Source organism: Ostrinia nubilalis, chromosome 29, assembly GCF_963855985.1.
Source record: "Ostrinia nubilalis chromosome 29, ilOstNubi1.1, whole genome shotgun sequence".
NCBI classification, from domain to species: domain Eukaryota; kingdom Metazoa; phylum Arthropoda; class Insecta; order Lepidoptera; family Crambidae; genus Ostrinia; species Ostrinia nubilalis.
This window is the reverse complement of record NC_087116.1, coordinates 2,523,510-2,539,449: the sequence shown is the minus strand read 5'-3', so window position 1 is coordinate 2,539,449 and position 15,940 is coordinate 2,523,510. Positions and strand designations below refer to the sequence as shown.

At 40.3% G+C, this 15,940-nt stretch overlaps 1 protein-coding gene across 2 annotated transcripts in view; it reads left to right on the top strand.

The window, feature by feature from the left end:
- LOC135085664 (P protein-like) overlaps window positions 1–15,940 on the top strand; it is a 66,353-nt gene that overhangs the window by 37,748 nt on the left and 12,665 nt on the right. For both annotated transcript variants that reach the window (XM_063980451.1, XM_063980450.1), the window contains exons 3-9: window positions 1,679–1,847; window positions 5,571–5,607; window positions 9,007–9,142; window positions 10,222–10,409; window positions 10,750–11,016; window positions 12,525–12,728; window positions 13,400–13,515. In XM_063980451.1, coding sequence (XP_063836521.1) covers window positions 1,679–1,847; window positions 5,571–5,607; window positions 9,007–9,142; window positions 10,222–10,409; window positions 10,750–11,016; window positions 12,525–12,728; window positions 13,400–13,515 — 1,117 coding nt within the window. The remainder of the gene's footprint in view (window positions 1–1,678; window positions 1,848–5,570; window positions 5,608–9,006; window positions 9,143–10,221; window positions 10,410–10,749; window positions 11,017–12,524; window positions 12,729–13,399; window positions 13,516–15,940) is intronic.

Here is a 15,940-nt window from a genome sequence, read left to right as displayed (position 1 = left end):
ACAAATACTAAAAACAGAGATTGAAAGTTCAAAACCAGCATGCTAATACGGGTTATCTGCCCCACAGTACGGCTCAGAGAGTCCATAAAGTATAAATATATATAAAATATAGTATAAAGCTTGACACTTAATATAATATTTTGAGTATAGAACCTAATTCTGTAATCATTAATATCATTCAGGCTTAAGCAAGCGCTTAAGACAAGCCATAGAGTTGATAATGATTGACTTTTGGCCTTCTCTTTCCCGAAGAAAAATCCGGCCATTTTGTGTCCAGCAATATTTATAGTTGTGCGCATGGGCGAAATTCCTTGCTTCGAAAAACAGTTGTCTCATGCTGCCCGGTAGATGATCCGCAATAAAAACTGGACTCCTCTTACCGCCATGTCCCAGATGCTCCGTGTTAAGTTTTTCGAGGGGAGGTCGCTCTTTATTAAATGTACGACAGGCTTCCAGCACTTTGTTTTTGAGGAGAACGCTTTGAAACTCCACTATAATAGGCCTGGTCAGGCCTTTCTTTCCTGGCAGCCGGTAAACATCCCGGAGGTCGCTTTGACTTACAGTAGATCGTACAGCATCGCATGTTTTCAAGACGATGGAGGCCAGCCTCTCGTTAGTTTCGTTTTCTTCAGCGTGCACGTTCCTTATTTCCAGAGCAGACGAACGTGAGAGACGCTGGAGGTCCTCAATCTTCTTTTCTAAATCCATTATGTGGTTCTGAGTTTCTACACGTTCTTTCTCTAGCCTATCAATGGAGTTCTTCATGCTCTCGAAGCCCTGGTTTATAAAATCTAGTGACTTTTCTATCTCATAGTTGACCCGTTGTATGTCCACGTTTTGTTGTTTCACAACAGCTATGTCAGATGTTAGCTTTTCGAAGGATGCATCCTGTTCCTTTTTCCATGTAGTGAGGAGGCCCATGATCCTGTCCTCCAAGGATTGAGTGGCCTTCTTAGTAAGCAAGGGGCTGGACTCTAGCCGTTGCCGCTTGGACCTCGATGAGACATTTGTGAATTCTGGATCACTTTGTACTTCCGTGATGTCTGAGGTAGATGAACCACGTACCATGTCTGTCCCTGAGGATGATGGAGGCGAACGTTCCATTCTAGGCATGTCGACTGAGTGTTTCGGCTGGATTTGAAGTTATAACACACGTCCCGCGGTCAAAGCGGAGAAAATATTAGTACAGCGTATACAAACACACGCAGCAGTGTCGTAGCACGTTTGGACGAACTCGTAGTCTCTACGCAGATCTCGTAGCGTTCCGTAGCAACTCGTAGCACTGATCAGAAGGGCCTGCTTAAATTTGCCGCGGCCGCACACTCTCTTGTTGGTGCATTGGATACAAGCTCGGTCCGGGGCGCAACTTGCCGAAGAGCTCCAAGTTCAAATCCGGCCGTCGACCAAATTTTGGTAAGTGTAAGCTTGATCGCTCCACTGCGGCGCGCGACACAAGGGTGCTCCGGTCACCAGCGCAGTCCGAGGGGCGAAGTCTCCGAGAATTTGTCGAGCACCAAAATCAAACACACAACACGTCCGCACCGCACCAAAGCCGAGAGGCAAGAGCCTATAGCCTATTGTCGCAAATATCACCATGCATGATATGAACAAAATAAAAGTCAAATAACTTATACGGTCCATTATGTCTTTCAACAAATTACCTACTTTTATTTCACAGGCAAAGTGGAAAACATCAATTCTCGTCGCCAAAATGGCAGCTCGCGACCAAAACGTCTGCCTTTCGTGAGCTCCGCGCCGCATCTGAACAATAACGTCAATAACGCGCCGCACGTGGACGACGCCGGAGTGGGGATAGAGATCAATGACATTGGGAAGGAGAAGCAGATGTGAGTAAATCCCGGTCTGTGAGCACGTAGAATTTGGTCCAATGACCCCAAGCTACCCATCCTTATCGCTCACGCGTAATTATTTTGCTATCGCAACTGTGCGACGTGCGCCCGCAGTGAGTGTGCGAGCGCGACAGCGACATAATTACGCGCGAGCGATAAGGATGGGTAGCTTGGGGTCATTGGACAAAATTCTACGTGCTCGCAGATCAGACTATAGTTTATCTTTTGATCGTTCATTCACCAAGACGCGCCTCACCATTCTTCCGCTAACGTTTGAGTGTTATCGGTACACGCTAAAATTATCCATGAGTGCACACGCACACTACAATAATGACGCGCGGATTGCTCGGATCAAACTCCTCGCACCCCGCGCTTCCCTCGTAAAATTGGTGGGGCGCGTCTTCGTGGATGAAACGATCTATACAGTACATCAAGTACGAATAAATGGGTGAATACCAACAAACTCGTTTTTTGCCTAATTCCAGTGGCGAATTTTTATTTCCACTTTCTAAAACTTTTTTGTGGCAGAAATAATAGTAAATGACTTGTGTTATTCAATGATATGGTAGAGATCAAAATATTATTAATACTTCTCGAGATATGTTAATTTGAAATTATCAAGAGCCACCGAAATTGTATTTGAGCCACCGGGATTAAGAACCAATCCACCGAAATTTATTTATACAGCGGAATTAGGAATGTTATGGACTATTGTCTCAAATTACTTATTTATTTGTAATCAATTAAGTATTATTATCCAGTAATGATGTTTATAATTGGCGAAAATATTTAGGCCTGTGTTGTGACCCTAAAAAGCATCAGATCTTCCCATGTGAGTCGTAAAAGGCGACTAAGGAATCAAAATACTGGAGGAAGGGCTGCAGCATCATTCCAGGTATTACACTACCATACTGGAACTACCAACCAGCCTGTTAAGCATGGTGATAACGGCAAAATCCCTCCATAGAAAACAAATCCAAAACTTTCTGGCTCTAGCCGCCAGCAGCCCCGTTGTTCTAGACTCATCACAAAGACATCATACATGACCCTCAATCCCAGAAACCAACTCTAGTCCCGGGAGGGCGACCAACTGCCCCAGGTTGGTGTCAGGTTTAACTTCCATAAGTAAAAATGTTGGTCCAGGCTAGCCAAGTTTTCATGATGGTATCATACCTATCCTACACTCAGAATTACGCAACTAATTATTCGCTAAAGACCATGCGAACTGGAGATTAAGTATGATGATATTTCTAGATCTATACCAGCTACTGAACGAACACATTACATTACTAAATGAAAGTAGTGCAATTAAGAAACGGAGGACTAAATCCAGCCAGCTTCATGAAGAGAGAAGGCCTAGCAAAAGATGCTAGAACTGTAAAATTGTACTGAGCTGCACCTTAATAGTACCTACTGCAAAAAACAAAATATAGGCGTCATTTTTTAGACGAACAGGCAATTTAATCACTTCTGCGATCACCGATCACCACACAGCTTATGACCGCTGTCTATGGAGGAACACTATCTATGGTTGCGATCCTCTACAGTGAGGGACCGAGGTAGAAGAAGAAGCGATCACCGAAATAGAAGAATGCCGAATAAAAGAAGCTCAAAACATGTCGACTGATGAAGTCTAAGCCACGACCAGTGCCAATCCAGCTCCAAAATCCCACGAATTTTCAGCTCGAGTGGCAGAATAGATTGCAACCTACGAGGCTAGGGAAATTTTAGCTGTTTCAGGACTATTCTCATCTGTTTTTAAGATTCTACTTAGTATGGATGTTTAAATAGCAATCCAAGTCCTCACGCTGATACAAAGTGTATTATAGAGGCGATTTTGTGTAATAAATCAAAAGTATGTATTTGCGATTACCAACATGAATAACGAGGATAGCAGAACCATTTTGGTAAATGTCTAAGCTGCTAGAAGAGATTAAGAAGCACTACTAGTAATTTGGCTGAAGATCGAGATTATCCCGACACTTTAGCGAAGATATCCTAGACTTTAGCTTGAGCGAGATTAGAATGCTCTATTGAAAACAACAAGGTATGTACCAGGAGATGATGAAATCACAACTGAGCTTATGAAATCAGATGGAATGCTAGTACTAAAGTCCCCTTAAATACCACCATGTTCATTGGCCGAGAACCCAAAAAATAAGATATGGAGGTGGTAGAGACTGGAATTACATGAACGTTGGCGATGGTCCAGAGTCAGGTGCGGCCTCCTGCTTCGAGCTTTACCGCTTTTTCCTGAAATATGACTGTCTCGTTATCCAACATCCAGTCTCCCAGACAACCTCATTTTCGAAAAGACGTTCGTAATACTACGTACATATTTAATGCTGCGTCAAATTATGCAGAAGACTGAGGACTATAATCAGTCATTATTATTGGCCTTTTTGTACTATAAGAAAACCTTCTTCGATACGGTCAAGACCTGGGCTGTGCTACAGTCTCTTTAATGGCGCCAAATTGACTGTGCAAATTGACTGCAACTTCTGAAGTATTTGTATGAAAACTTCATCATATCAGCCCTCCTCCAAGATCAGAACTCGAAACTTATCAGGTTGCTGCGAGGGTTCAGAGAGGGAGACACCATAATCTCTTAAAGTCTTCACTGCCTCCACTCAGAGGTTTTCAAGCTTCTGAGCTAGAGCGAGCTCAGTATCAAGATAAGGCGAGTACATCACACAACTTCGACTCACTGACGATATTGTAGTTATGGCTGAGACCTTAGTAGACCTAGGTACAATGCTCCAGAGCCAATAAGACCAATTCTGGCAATAGATTCGCCACCGGAGCCACCGAAATTGCGCCACCGAAATTAAAAATTTGTTACAAAATTCAAATTATAAAGAAAACTATAATTCTGATCAATAATTTCTGTATGCAGATATAACAAAATACCAAACTTTAATCATGTAAAACAATCGTTTAGCATCTAAGTAAGTAGTTTTCACTCATACACTTGTCAGCGGAATTGAAAAATTTTGTATTCCTGTGCCGCTGATACACATATTTTCATGTCTACTGGAAAAACAATACCACAAGTCGCAAGTCTTTATAGCCCGATCAGGAGGACACAGCTGAGTGATTCAGGGAAGAAGAACTCTACGTCTCTCAAAGCTTCTTTGGAGAAGTAAGAGAGTGTCGAAATTGAGCCACTGTAATTGCTTTTTCTCGTGGGACATTTTTGAAAGGCTATTTAAAACACTTAAATAATGAAATATGACATTTCTTTCATATTATTTGGAAGTCTTATTTAATGTATTTTATGACTATATTATTCTTAAATCACTAGAATCCCCGAGAAAGAAGGAATAACACAATTTATGAGTAGAAATAGAGTCAGGACACGCCACCGCTATTAGATTTTGGGTCTTTGAAAATTTTTTCAGCACATAAAATAACTACCTATTGTCCTGAAGACTTTGCTATCGTGTAAAACGCTGTTTAAACTATATACAGAAAAAAATCATCGCTCTAGTTACATTTCTCCCATCGATTCTCAGCTCCGCCGCGTAAAAAACGTGTTTGGGATATTCACCCAAATCTCGTAATCGTAGAGCTGTAATTGTCATGACAACGGAATGTCACAGACCCTCCCGTACCCCTCCCTTTCCCCTGTACCGCCCACGTTAGCCCATGTACAGTAGCTTTGCATGCGTGCCCAACTCACACATGACATGCTAATAAATATTTTTTTCTTTGTTTCAGCCTCGAAAATGTATCCGGAGGAAAGCTTCTTTCAAAAGTAAGTTACCTAGGTAATACAATTCTTTGAAAATTATAAATAACTTTAAAAAAATCGAACTGCCTAAAGCGGGAATTGAACCCACGAACTTCCGCTTGCCGGGCGACTGCTCTTCCAACTGAGCTACTTACACTGGATGAACCTGTCGAAATTTTCAAGTGTCTGAGTAGCTCTAGGTCTATCACTTAACTCAGTGCGTGAGATATGGGAGCGGCAGGTGACTTTGTGACGGTCAACCGTCAGCGAGACATCAGATTTGTTTGCCCTGTCATGTCAATGTCACTCCTCCCGTGCCGCTCCCATACCTCAGGCACTGACTGAGTCAAGCGCTAGACATATAGTACTAACTAGCTGTGCCCGCGACTTCGTCCGCGTGGAATAATGACTTTGGGTAGGTAGGCACTTTTAATAATTTAGTCTAATTATTTTACAAAGGCCTATGTTCAGCAGTGGACGTCCTATGGCTGAAATGATGATGATGATGATGATGATTTTACAAATAGCTTTTGCCCGCGACTTCGTCCGTGTAGAAGTCGAAAAAGTTCTCATAGGATTTTTAAATGGTTTTTAACGTTATTATCTAAATGTTTGAATACTATTTGATCGTTTAAACACACAATATTATAAACAGTTCTGTAAATGTAATATTTAATTACTAAATTATGACTAATGATACGTTTCACGGCTTCGCTCTCATGAATGTTAACGACCGTCAAAAGCACGTCGATAGATGGCGGTCACTAATTTAGACTTTGATTTGCTCGTTTAAACACAGTGAATTATTCAATTACATAAAATATCTTTATTGATTAAATTTAAAATATTATGAACAGTTCTGTAAATGTAATATTTAGTTCCTAATTAGGACGAATGATACGTTTCACGGCTTCGCTCTCATGAATGTTTACGACCGTCAAAAGCACGTCGATAGATGGCGTTTTTAAAGATATTTCTCACCTCTTCACTATTTATTGAAATTTAGTTTGTCACATATCGTCATAAATTGTAGCCTATATGTTAGCCTGGGTTATAAATAATAATACTGTAAAGTTTCAACAAAATCCGTTTATTAGTTTTTGCGTGAAAGAGGAACAAACATCCAGACATTCAGACAAAAAGGTTACAGTGAGCCAACCATAAAAGATAGACATATGCTGTTGCGGACTTTTTTGTAGAACTTTTAAAGGGGAAAATCCTATTATACATAATTTATGCGAAACTTTAACCGTTTACGCAGCGTCAGCTCTCAAACGGAAAAAAATCACTGATTTGAAACATTCTTCATTGGTGCTCCGCTCCTAGTGGTCTTAGCGTGATGATATATAGCCTAAAGCCTTCAGGGATTAACGGACTATCCAACACAAAAAGAATTTTTCAAATTGGTCCAGTAGTTCCTGAGATTAGCGCGTTCAACCAAATAAACAAACTGTGATTAATAAATTGCGCCACTACAAACCGTACCAACAGATGGCGCTGTTACGATCTTACTATGACAAACTCCACCGCGCATACAATCCTGCATCGCGGTGACGAAGTTTTTTACCCTGCCCAGTATATACAATATGTAACGGAAACACCGTCCGATCCATTAAGGTGTTAATAGGTATCGAGTTAAGATTCCATTTGTGTAATAATTTTCATAAAATATTATAAAAAAAATACCCCATGAAAAATAAATACAAAATTTACAAAAATAAAATAGCTTACATGGCAATCCGAACGGCAGTGTAGAGGGTACGCGGGAGGGGTAGAGATGCGCCGGCACGCGTAGCGACGTCATAAGGTCATGACCTCCAGCGTATAAAAAAAAGCCGCGCGGCGACAGAGTGTTAACGCTTTTTGAAAATTTCCCCGTTGTAGGGTAAATCATTGCTAAACTTATCGACTTTAAAAATCGATAAAAAAATTGTTTTTATTAATTATGTAATTTTGATACTTGTTTTGGTAATGTTGTTAAAGCTACTTTATGACCCTTTCGGATCGGACGGTGTTTTTGTTACATATTGTATAGACAAACCAAGATTGTGCAAATTAGATGCACTAACACCTTAGCTCTTTATGGTGGTTGAGCGTCTTATTCCACATCTTCAGCTTTATAATATTAGTATAGAAGTATAGATTTAATTAGATGCTTCAGTTAGACATCGTCTCACAGTCATTTTTTTTATCCGCAACGAGGAAGCTCTTGGCCTGTATCTCACCTGATGGTAAGTGACGATCAGGCCGAAGGTGGAAGCGAGCTTCACCCGGAATTAGGGTTTCTGATTTCTCGACCTATTTTTTTTCTCGAGTTTCGAGAATTCTCGAGGCCAAAGTCTCGAGTTTTCTCGGGTCTCGAGTCTTTTAATTAAAACTGTCGAAATCGGTTGAAATTTAATAAAAACATAGGTTTTTTAATCTAATATACCTACTTTTATTGCACAACAATCAATATTAGAATTTAGTACCACTTATTTTGGTAAGGAAAGAAACAAAAAAATAAAATCTTCTTTCATAATAAATTAATATTAACAAAGTTAATAATCATAACAAAAGTCATAAAGTCGCGTGTACTTTAAGGATAAATAACAATAAAAATCTGGAGCTACAATTGAATCGCTTGTTTTCCAAAGAACACAAGTCCAAATAGCAAAATTACGATAAATAGTTTTTTTTATAAACATTTATTTATTTTATTCGTGAATAGAACGGTAGTACCAATTACACTATTCAAACAAGACGTAACAAAGTTCGAATAACGTTTAAGTACTTATAAACAATTTAACTTAATAAAAAAACATAAAAAACTTTTCGATAATTTTTTAAATTACTTGATAAATTTTTAAATTTCTTAAAGAAAACGACTTCAATAAACTTTACGAGGAGGCACGAGTACCTAACCTAACAGACAGTTAACAAATTTTTCAGTCTTTAAATCAGTCAGAGTTAAACATACATAATAAATATAGCATACTCGTAGGTGAACATTAATACTTAGTTTCGATTGAGATCATTACTTGCAATACACATCAGTTAAAAAAAGGAAAGACTAGGCCAGTCTAAAAGCAACGTTAACCTATTAAATATTTAAAATCTTAATTTTATCTAAGAAAATAGGTTTTCAAGAATATTAAAGCTTCAAAATCGAAACTCGAGAATTCTCGAGCTCCGGTAATTTTTTTCTCGTCTCGAATGAAGCCAAATTTCTCGAGTTTTCTCGAGTTCGAGAAAGCTCGAGCAGAAACCCTACCCGGAATCCTCAACCACAGAGGAACTAGCTATCTTACCTCTAACTGCCAAACACAACAATGCTGTTAACATTATTTATTATTCTTGAGTAACTTTTATTAAAAAAAAATCGATTCTTATTGCGAAAAATGTTAACTTTTATGGTCATGGTCTGTATTGTTTCAATTCTAGATGGCAAAAGCAAGACATTACACCAAGATGACACTGCTTCTGGCTTGCTGGGTGTTCTTCACTGTGGTGTTCTTGATGTACAATGAGAAGGAAGAAATCGTCAGAAACACGTCTATAGCACCAGGAGAAGTTAAAAGTAAGTGTGATATTATGAACGCCTATGTTCTTCTGGAAGCGTCGGACGTCTACCTACAAGGTGGACCAACGATCTTATAACAAACCTACAGGAAGGCGCTGGATGCAGGCCGCTACTAACCGGTCATTATAAAAATCATTGGGGTGGCTTATGTTCAGCAGTGGAAGTCTTATTATGGCTGAAATTATCATAATGTTCTTCTGATTAATTTCGTTGCGGGACCAATGACAGACTTTCCCCCGGGACAAACTTGAACGTCACTGGTTGGGTTTTTGTAGCTGTAGATCCTGGCTACACAGGAGTTGCAGCGGTGGGAATAGTCCTGAAGTGTGATTTTTGAACGGTAGTTTAAATTAGACCGGTAACCCGCCAACAGTTATCATTATCATCATCAGGTCAATTAGTCTTCAATGCATGAGCAGGACCTTCTCTTATTAACCAGAGGCAAATTAAGAATTTGTCTAACGCTTTCCAGATGGCTTGGAGAAGCCTGTTGTAGCCTTATTCACGTAACAAAACTTCAACGACAACAATACTGAGTTGCGATCCTATCGAGTAATCGTTCTATCAAAATGACCCTTGTGAGTGCGGATTTAGAACTGTTTTTTAATGGGACGACTTCTGAACGTCAGCGAGATCTTGACTGTCAAAATACGTGAATTAGGCCACTGTGGGTCTAGACAAAGTGCCATTATAATCGCAAACCAGTCGAAAAGTGGTCGAAAAGCCCCTTTTTTGTATGGAATTTGACGGATTCGATTTTCGATTCGATCAAAAAGTGCGTTTTGTCTAGGGGGGCTGGTCTTCTTATATTTCTCCTTTCATCGCCTCTTACAGCATCCACGGAAAGAAGACTCCCCTCAAACTATAGAATTTTTGTTGGCCGATAGTTTTTTCGGTCGGTTTAATGTGCGCACTTCCATACAATGTTCTCTTATGCTGATTAACAGCCCGATCAAACTATCGGCCGACTAGAAGTCTGTGGCCTGTGGAGAATCTAATTCGTCATAGCCTATTCACATCCACTATGACGTCAATTTCTTATCTACCTTCTCACTTTTCACTGCTTCCAATTCCAGGCTACATCCTGAACAGGTCAGAACACGAGCTCTCCGTCCTGATAGAGTTGTCAGGCCCCTTCATCCCTGAGCAGAGTGAGAAGAAGCTGAACGCCAGCCAAGGTCACGGGAAGCTGGAGGTCTGGTTGGAACGGTGGACTCTTAAGCCTGGAGGAAAGGCGGTCGAGGCTGATACGACAGTTAGAGTGGTAAGTGTTACTGTCTACTGATCCCAAGATATAGTATTTTCGTTTGTTTGTAGTAAACCACCTCAGTGGTCTAGTGTAAGACCACCTGTTTCAAACCCAGAGGTCCTGGGTTCGATTCCCAGTGGGGGCAGATTTTTCTGTAAGATTTGGTTGGCGGTAGGGCTTGTTCTAAGTCCGCCTGGCTATCTATCACCATCTTACCTAAGTCTGTCACCATAACCAAAATTTTTAGGCGTTTTAATTTTTGGCATACCAATCTGCTTATCTGAATATACTCTAGCATATTTTACGTACAGAACCCTAAAATGATCTTTATTAACAAGCATTTCTTTCTTTCCAGTCATCACCACACTGGTCTATAATCCTCCAGGACGAGGAAGAACTGGATTTCAACGAGGGAGAACCCAGATCCTCAACCCTCCATGTAACCCATGTGGTTGGTTCGGAATCAAACCAAACGACCGTATACGCCGTGCGCATGCGGTCTAATGCTTCACAAACCACGCCGTGTAGCATGAAGTACACGGTGAACCCGCTAGATGTCAGCACTGGCGTTATATACGCGTGTGTGCTGTTGTGCGGGCTGTATATCCTGATTATTTTTGAGGTGAGTTTTGTTATAAAGCCCGGTCTGTGAGCACGTAGAATTTTGTTCAATGACCCCGAGCTACCCATCCTTATCGCTCGCGCGTAATTATATTCCGGTCGCGCTCGCACACTCACTGCGGGCGCCCGTCGCACAGTCGCGACAGCAATATAATGACGCGCGAGCGATAAGGATGGGTATCTTGGGGTCATTGGACAAAATTCTACGTGCTCACAGACCAGACTATAGATCGCTTCATCCACGAAGACGCGCCCCACCAATTTTTGGTCGAGGTAAGCGTGGGGTGCGGGGAGTTTGATCCGAGCAATCCGAGCGTCATTATTGTAGTGTGCGTGCGCACTCATGGATGATTTAGCGTGTACGTACCGATAACACTCTAACATTAGCGGAAGAATGGTAGGGCGCGTCTTCGTGGATGAAATGATAGATACTTAAACCAAGTAAGTACAGTGAACTCATAAAGGTAGCAGGAAGGCGTTGGATGCAATGCAGGCCGCTACCAACCGGGCGATGTGGAAATCATTGGGGGAGGCCTATGTTCAGCAGTGGACGGCCTGTGGCTGAAATGATGATGATGACAGTCGAGAGGGTATCGTATAACTTAACTCAGTCAATGCCTGAGGTATGGGAGAGGCTCGGGAGGGGTGACATTGACATATTATGACGTGACAGCAGGGCATACAAATCTGAAGTCTCGCTGACGTTTGACCGTCACTAAATCACCCTAGCCGCTCCCATACATCAGACACTGACGGAGTTAAGTACAAGACCTATCGTTGCCCAGTGCCCAGTACGGCTAGCACGAAGAACTTTCGAGTTCAAATCGTTTGCGTACTCGAATCGCCATCAAAAGATTTAGTAAGAAAACTACAATAGCGCCCTTGTGAACGTGTCGTAAAGTGAACTTAGTATGAGATGTGGTTGCACTAAACTTATTTTGAGAATCAAAATTGTCACGTTATCGTTTAATTCGAAGATTGAATATCGAATTTGATCGAATACGCAAACGTTTCGAAGACGAAAGTTGTTCATGCTAGAGGTACAGAACATGCTTGTTGAACCGACATGATATGAAAATCATATACATCTATTGCATGGGCTGTTTATCAGCAAGTGTCATCTTCAAACGGAAGTGTAGCGTACATTCATAAAATCACTATCGATCATACATACGAGTAATAATATTTTATTTATGTTTACATGTATTCAACGATCATCTGATGAGTATGGTCTTTAGGTATGTCAAAGTGATTAAAGATAATTTACTGTCATGTTTGGGGTTATGTGATAATTGAGTCGCTTAACTTCAAACTGGGATAAATCCAATTCTAAGATTTTTTGAGATTTTGGTGTCAAATCAAAGAGAAATTGTTTCAAATGCAGAAGTACGTAGAGAGGACCGTGCCTCTATAATTTACTAGAAGCAAATAGAGGATTTGGCCTACACTCCCCACGCTGGCCAGACGGGTTGCATAGATTTTGTGCACTTATTCCCTTCTTTTCATCAGGTAATCAACCGCACCATGGCAGCTGTCCTCATATCCACAACATCGCTCGCAGCGCTCTCCATAGCTGGTCTGCGGCCGACCCTGCCCGAAGTCATCTCCTGGCTGGACGTGGAGACGCTGCTGCTTCTCTTCAGCATGATGCTGTTGGTCGCCATCATGGCAGAGACTGGCATGTTCGACTTCTTGGCGGTCTACACTTTTGAGGTGAATATTGTTCTTGAAGGTAAATCCTTGTAAATAATCTTACGAATAGTTTCTGGCAGATTAGTTCCTGATAGGCTATCAGAGACTTCTTCTGATTAATTTCGTTGCGGGTGCAATGACAGTTTGACTTTCCCCCGGGCCAAACTTGACCTTCACTGGTTAGGTTTTATTGGCGGTCAAGCTGTAGATCCTGGCTACACAGGAGTTGCAGTGGGAATGAAAGGTGGGAATAGTCCCGTTGTCAGGATTGGTAAAACAGACCCCATTTATTTAAAAATTCTACTTCAACACCCACTAGGTGGACCGGCGATCTAGTGAAGGTCGTGGGAAGTACCTGGATGCTTGCAGTGCGAGGCCAGTCGTTGTGGAAATCCTTGGGGGAGGCTTTTGTCCAGCTGTGGACGTCATTTGGCTGAAACGAATGAACGGACGATTGTTCACAAGTCCACAGCCATGTGTAGCCAGGGTCTACAGCTTGACCGCCAATAAAAATCCAATCAGTGAAGGTTTAGTTACCAAGAAACCAAGTTTGTGGGGGAAAGATAAACTGTCATTGGACCTGCAACTAAATCAATCAGAAGAACATACGAGGAGTTTGTAATTAAGTATCGACTCCCCTTTAGTGCAAAGCCAAAACCATCTAGGATTTATTTCTTATTTTCTGCTTCTAGGTCACAAAAGGCAAGCTCTGGCCGTTAATCACTCTACTCTGTGCGATAACAGCAGTTCTGTCAACTGTCCTGGACAACGTCACTACTGTGCTGCTCATGACACCTGTCACTATAAGGTATGTATGCTTAAAATCATCATCAGCAGGGCTGCAGCTTGGGCTACATAGATCACCGCGACCAATGAAGCGGTGGACGCAGGCCGCTACCAATCGATCAACATGGAAAGCATTGGGGGAGGCCTATGTTCAGCAGTGGACGTCCTGTGGCTGAAATGATGATGATGACCAATGACAGGACGCGTTGATGTGAACTAATACAAATTCAAACACGACATCTGAGTGTGAGATTAAATCATACGTCCTCACTAGTGAGCGCGTTAAAAAAATATATGAAAATTTTAGTTCTCGAAAGTTTTCGCTAGGGGCGCTGTACAATCCGTCATACATTTAATGACATTTTTTAAGCGCTCATTAATGACCCTCTGATCGTCATCGCGCACGCAGGCTGCACGCGTTGGTTTGGCCGAACCTTTACTAGTGACGCGCCTCGCACCATTGGCCATCTATCGATATAAGATAAAGCGTCGGGATTGTTGATTAATTGATGACGGACGACTAAAGATTGAGGATATAATTTCAATTAATTTTAAGCAAAGACTCAGTAACTAATAAAAAAAATATTAATGTAATGAATACGAAGTAAAATACCTACATTGGTGGCTAAAATGCTCAGATCATAGAAGGGAATAGATGTGAAACGGGGGCGTGGCGCGTGTCTCCGCGATATGCCCAGAAACGAACATCGGCCGCGTAGCTAGGTTAGTCGCGATTCAGTCGTACTAAGGAAATGTTCTCCGATATTTTGGATAATGCGTCGTTACGTGCAATAAAACAAGTGAAACGCAGAACTACAGGAACAATGGAGTCATTTACTACATGTAAGTATTGCAAATCCATTGGTATTTTGCTTATAAATGAAAAAAACTAAACATTTTTACGAACGAATTCAGTGCCGTAACAGTTACTGCGATATCGAAATCAGTGGTGATAAAAATTCTAACACACTTGTACATTGACGATTTAGTTAGCAACCACTTTATGTCATGCTCAACTACTGCGCAATGTATTTAATTTCTTCCGATATCCACTGTCGTGTGAAAATACACAGTACGGCCGCATGTGCCGGTCGTAACATAGTGCCGTGCTCGTGTTCTAATGCGGTTTCCTATTATCGATAAATAGAAGTAAATTATAATTTTCTATTTTGTAATTTTAAATAAAAAAATGATGTGTTACTTGCGATTATAAGATTTTACAAAAAAAATAATAACAGTAGAAGTAATTAGTAACTGTCAACTATGTAATTACTATAAGAGCTAGTTGAAAGCCTAATATAGGCATTATTTTTGATAAACATTATGCGGTACGCAGATCGCCATAATTAAAAAGTAAATGCGTGATAGTAGTTAATAATAACGTATAATAATAAAAAGGTTTTCATACATAAGCATTTTGTGAAATCAGTTTCGATCCTTGCCCCTAGCGATTTAAAGTATCGATATCTTGTCGACTCCATTTTATCTTTGTTCTCTCACTAGCGTTTTCAATGTGTGCGTCACGTCACGCGGCCATTGATTGGCCATAAGGCATGCCTTCTGGCCAATCACAGCACTTTTAAGCCGGTTGCACATGTTGTCGTAGACTCTCAGTCGCTTTGTTTTTACACAGTTGAATGTGTGTGTGGGAGCTGTGGTGGGGGAAATGTGGGGACACTGGTTCTCGTTGTAGTTACGCGCGACTTCATATCTATTCTCTTTCTATGATCTGAGCTAAAATGAAATAATACCAAAGGAATATAGATTTTTTTTATTCCCAGACATTTGTAAACAACTTGTTATAAAATCCTCTAACTTACAGTAACATGTAAGGTTATAAAATTAGTTTGACTATGATCATCTTATAAAAAACATAGAAGAATAGTGTTTTTTTCAATATACAGTGTGAGTCACGTTAAAGTGTACATATGAAAATAGATGAAACTAGACCTATTTTTATCGACAAAAAAGAGGTCAAAAAATTTTTGAGATTTTTTTTTACTTTTTTATAGAATTTTTTTTCTTCCAATTACTTATTGTAAAGAAAACGTAATAACTTTTAAACTAAGCGGTATATCCTGATAAAATAAAAACAGTAATAATGCTAAATAACAGAAGATACTAAAAAAATACATATAATACACAAAAAATGCCAACAAGTAATAAAAAATGATACTTTTTGAAAAAAATCTGCTTAAAAATTCGTGTTTTTTTGGTTATTTGATAAATTTCTCCAAAAAATGCCCCTATAACAGGTAGTTTTTATTGTTGTGTATTATTCTCTATCGTATTATCTTTGTAAAACCAAAAATTGCATGTCTCTATCCCTATCACAACATTTGCTATGATAGTTATGTTAGGTTAGGTTAGGTTAGGTTCCTATCACAACATTTGCTATGTATTTTTTAGTATTGCCTGTTATTTAGCATTATTACTGTTTTTATTTT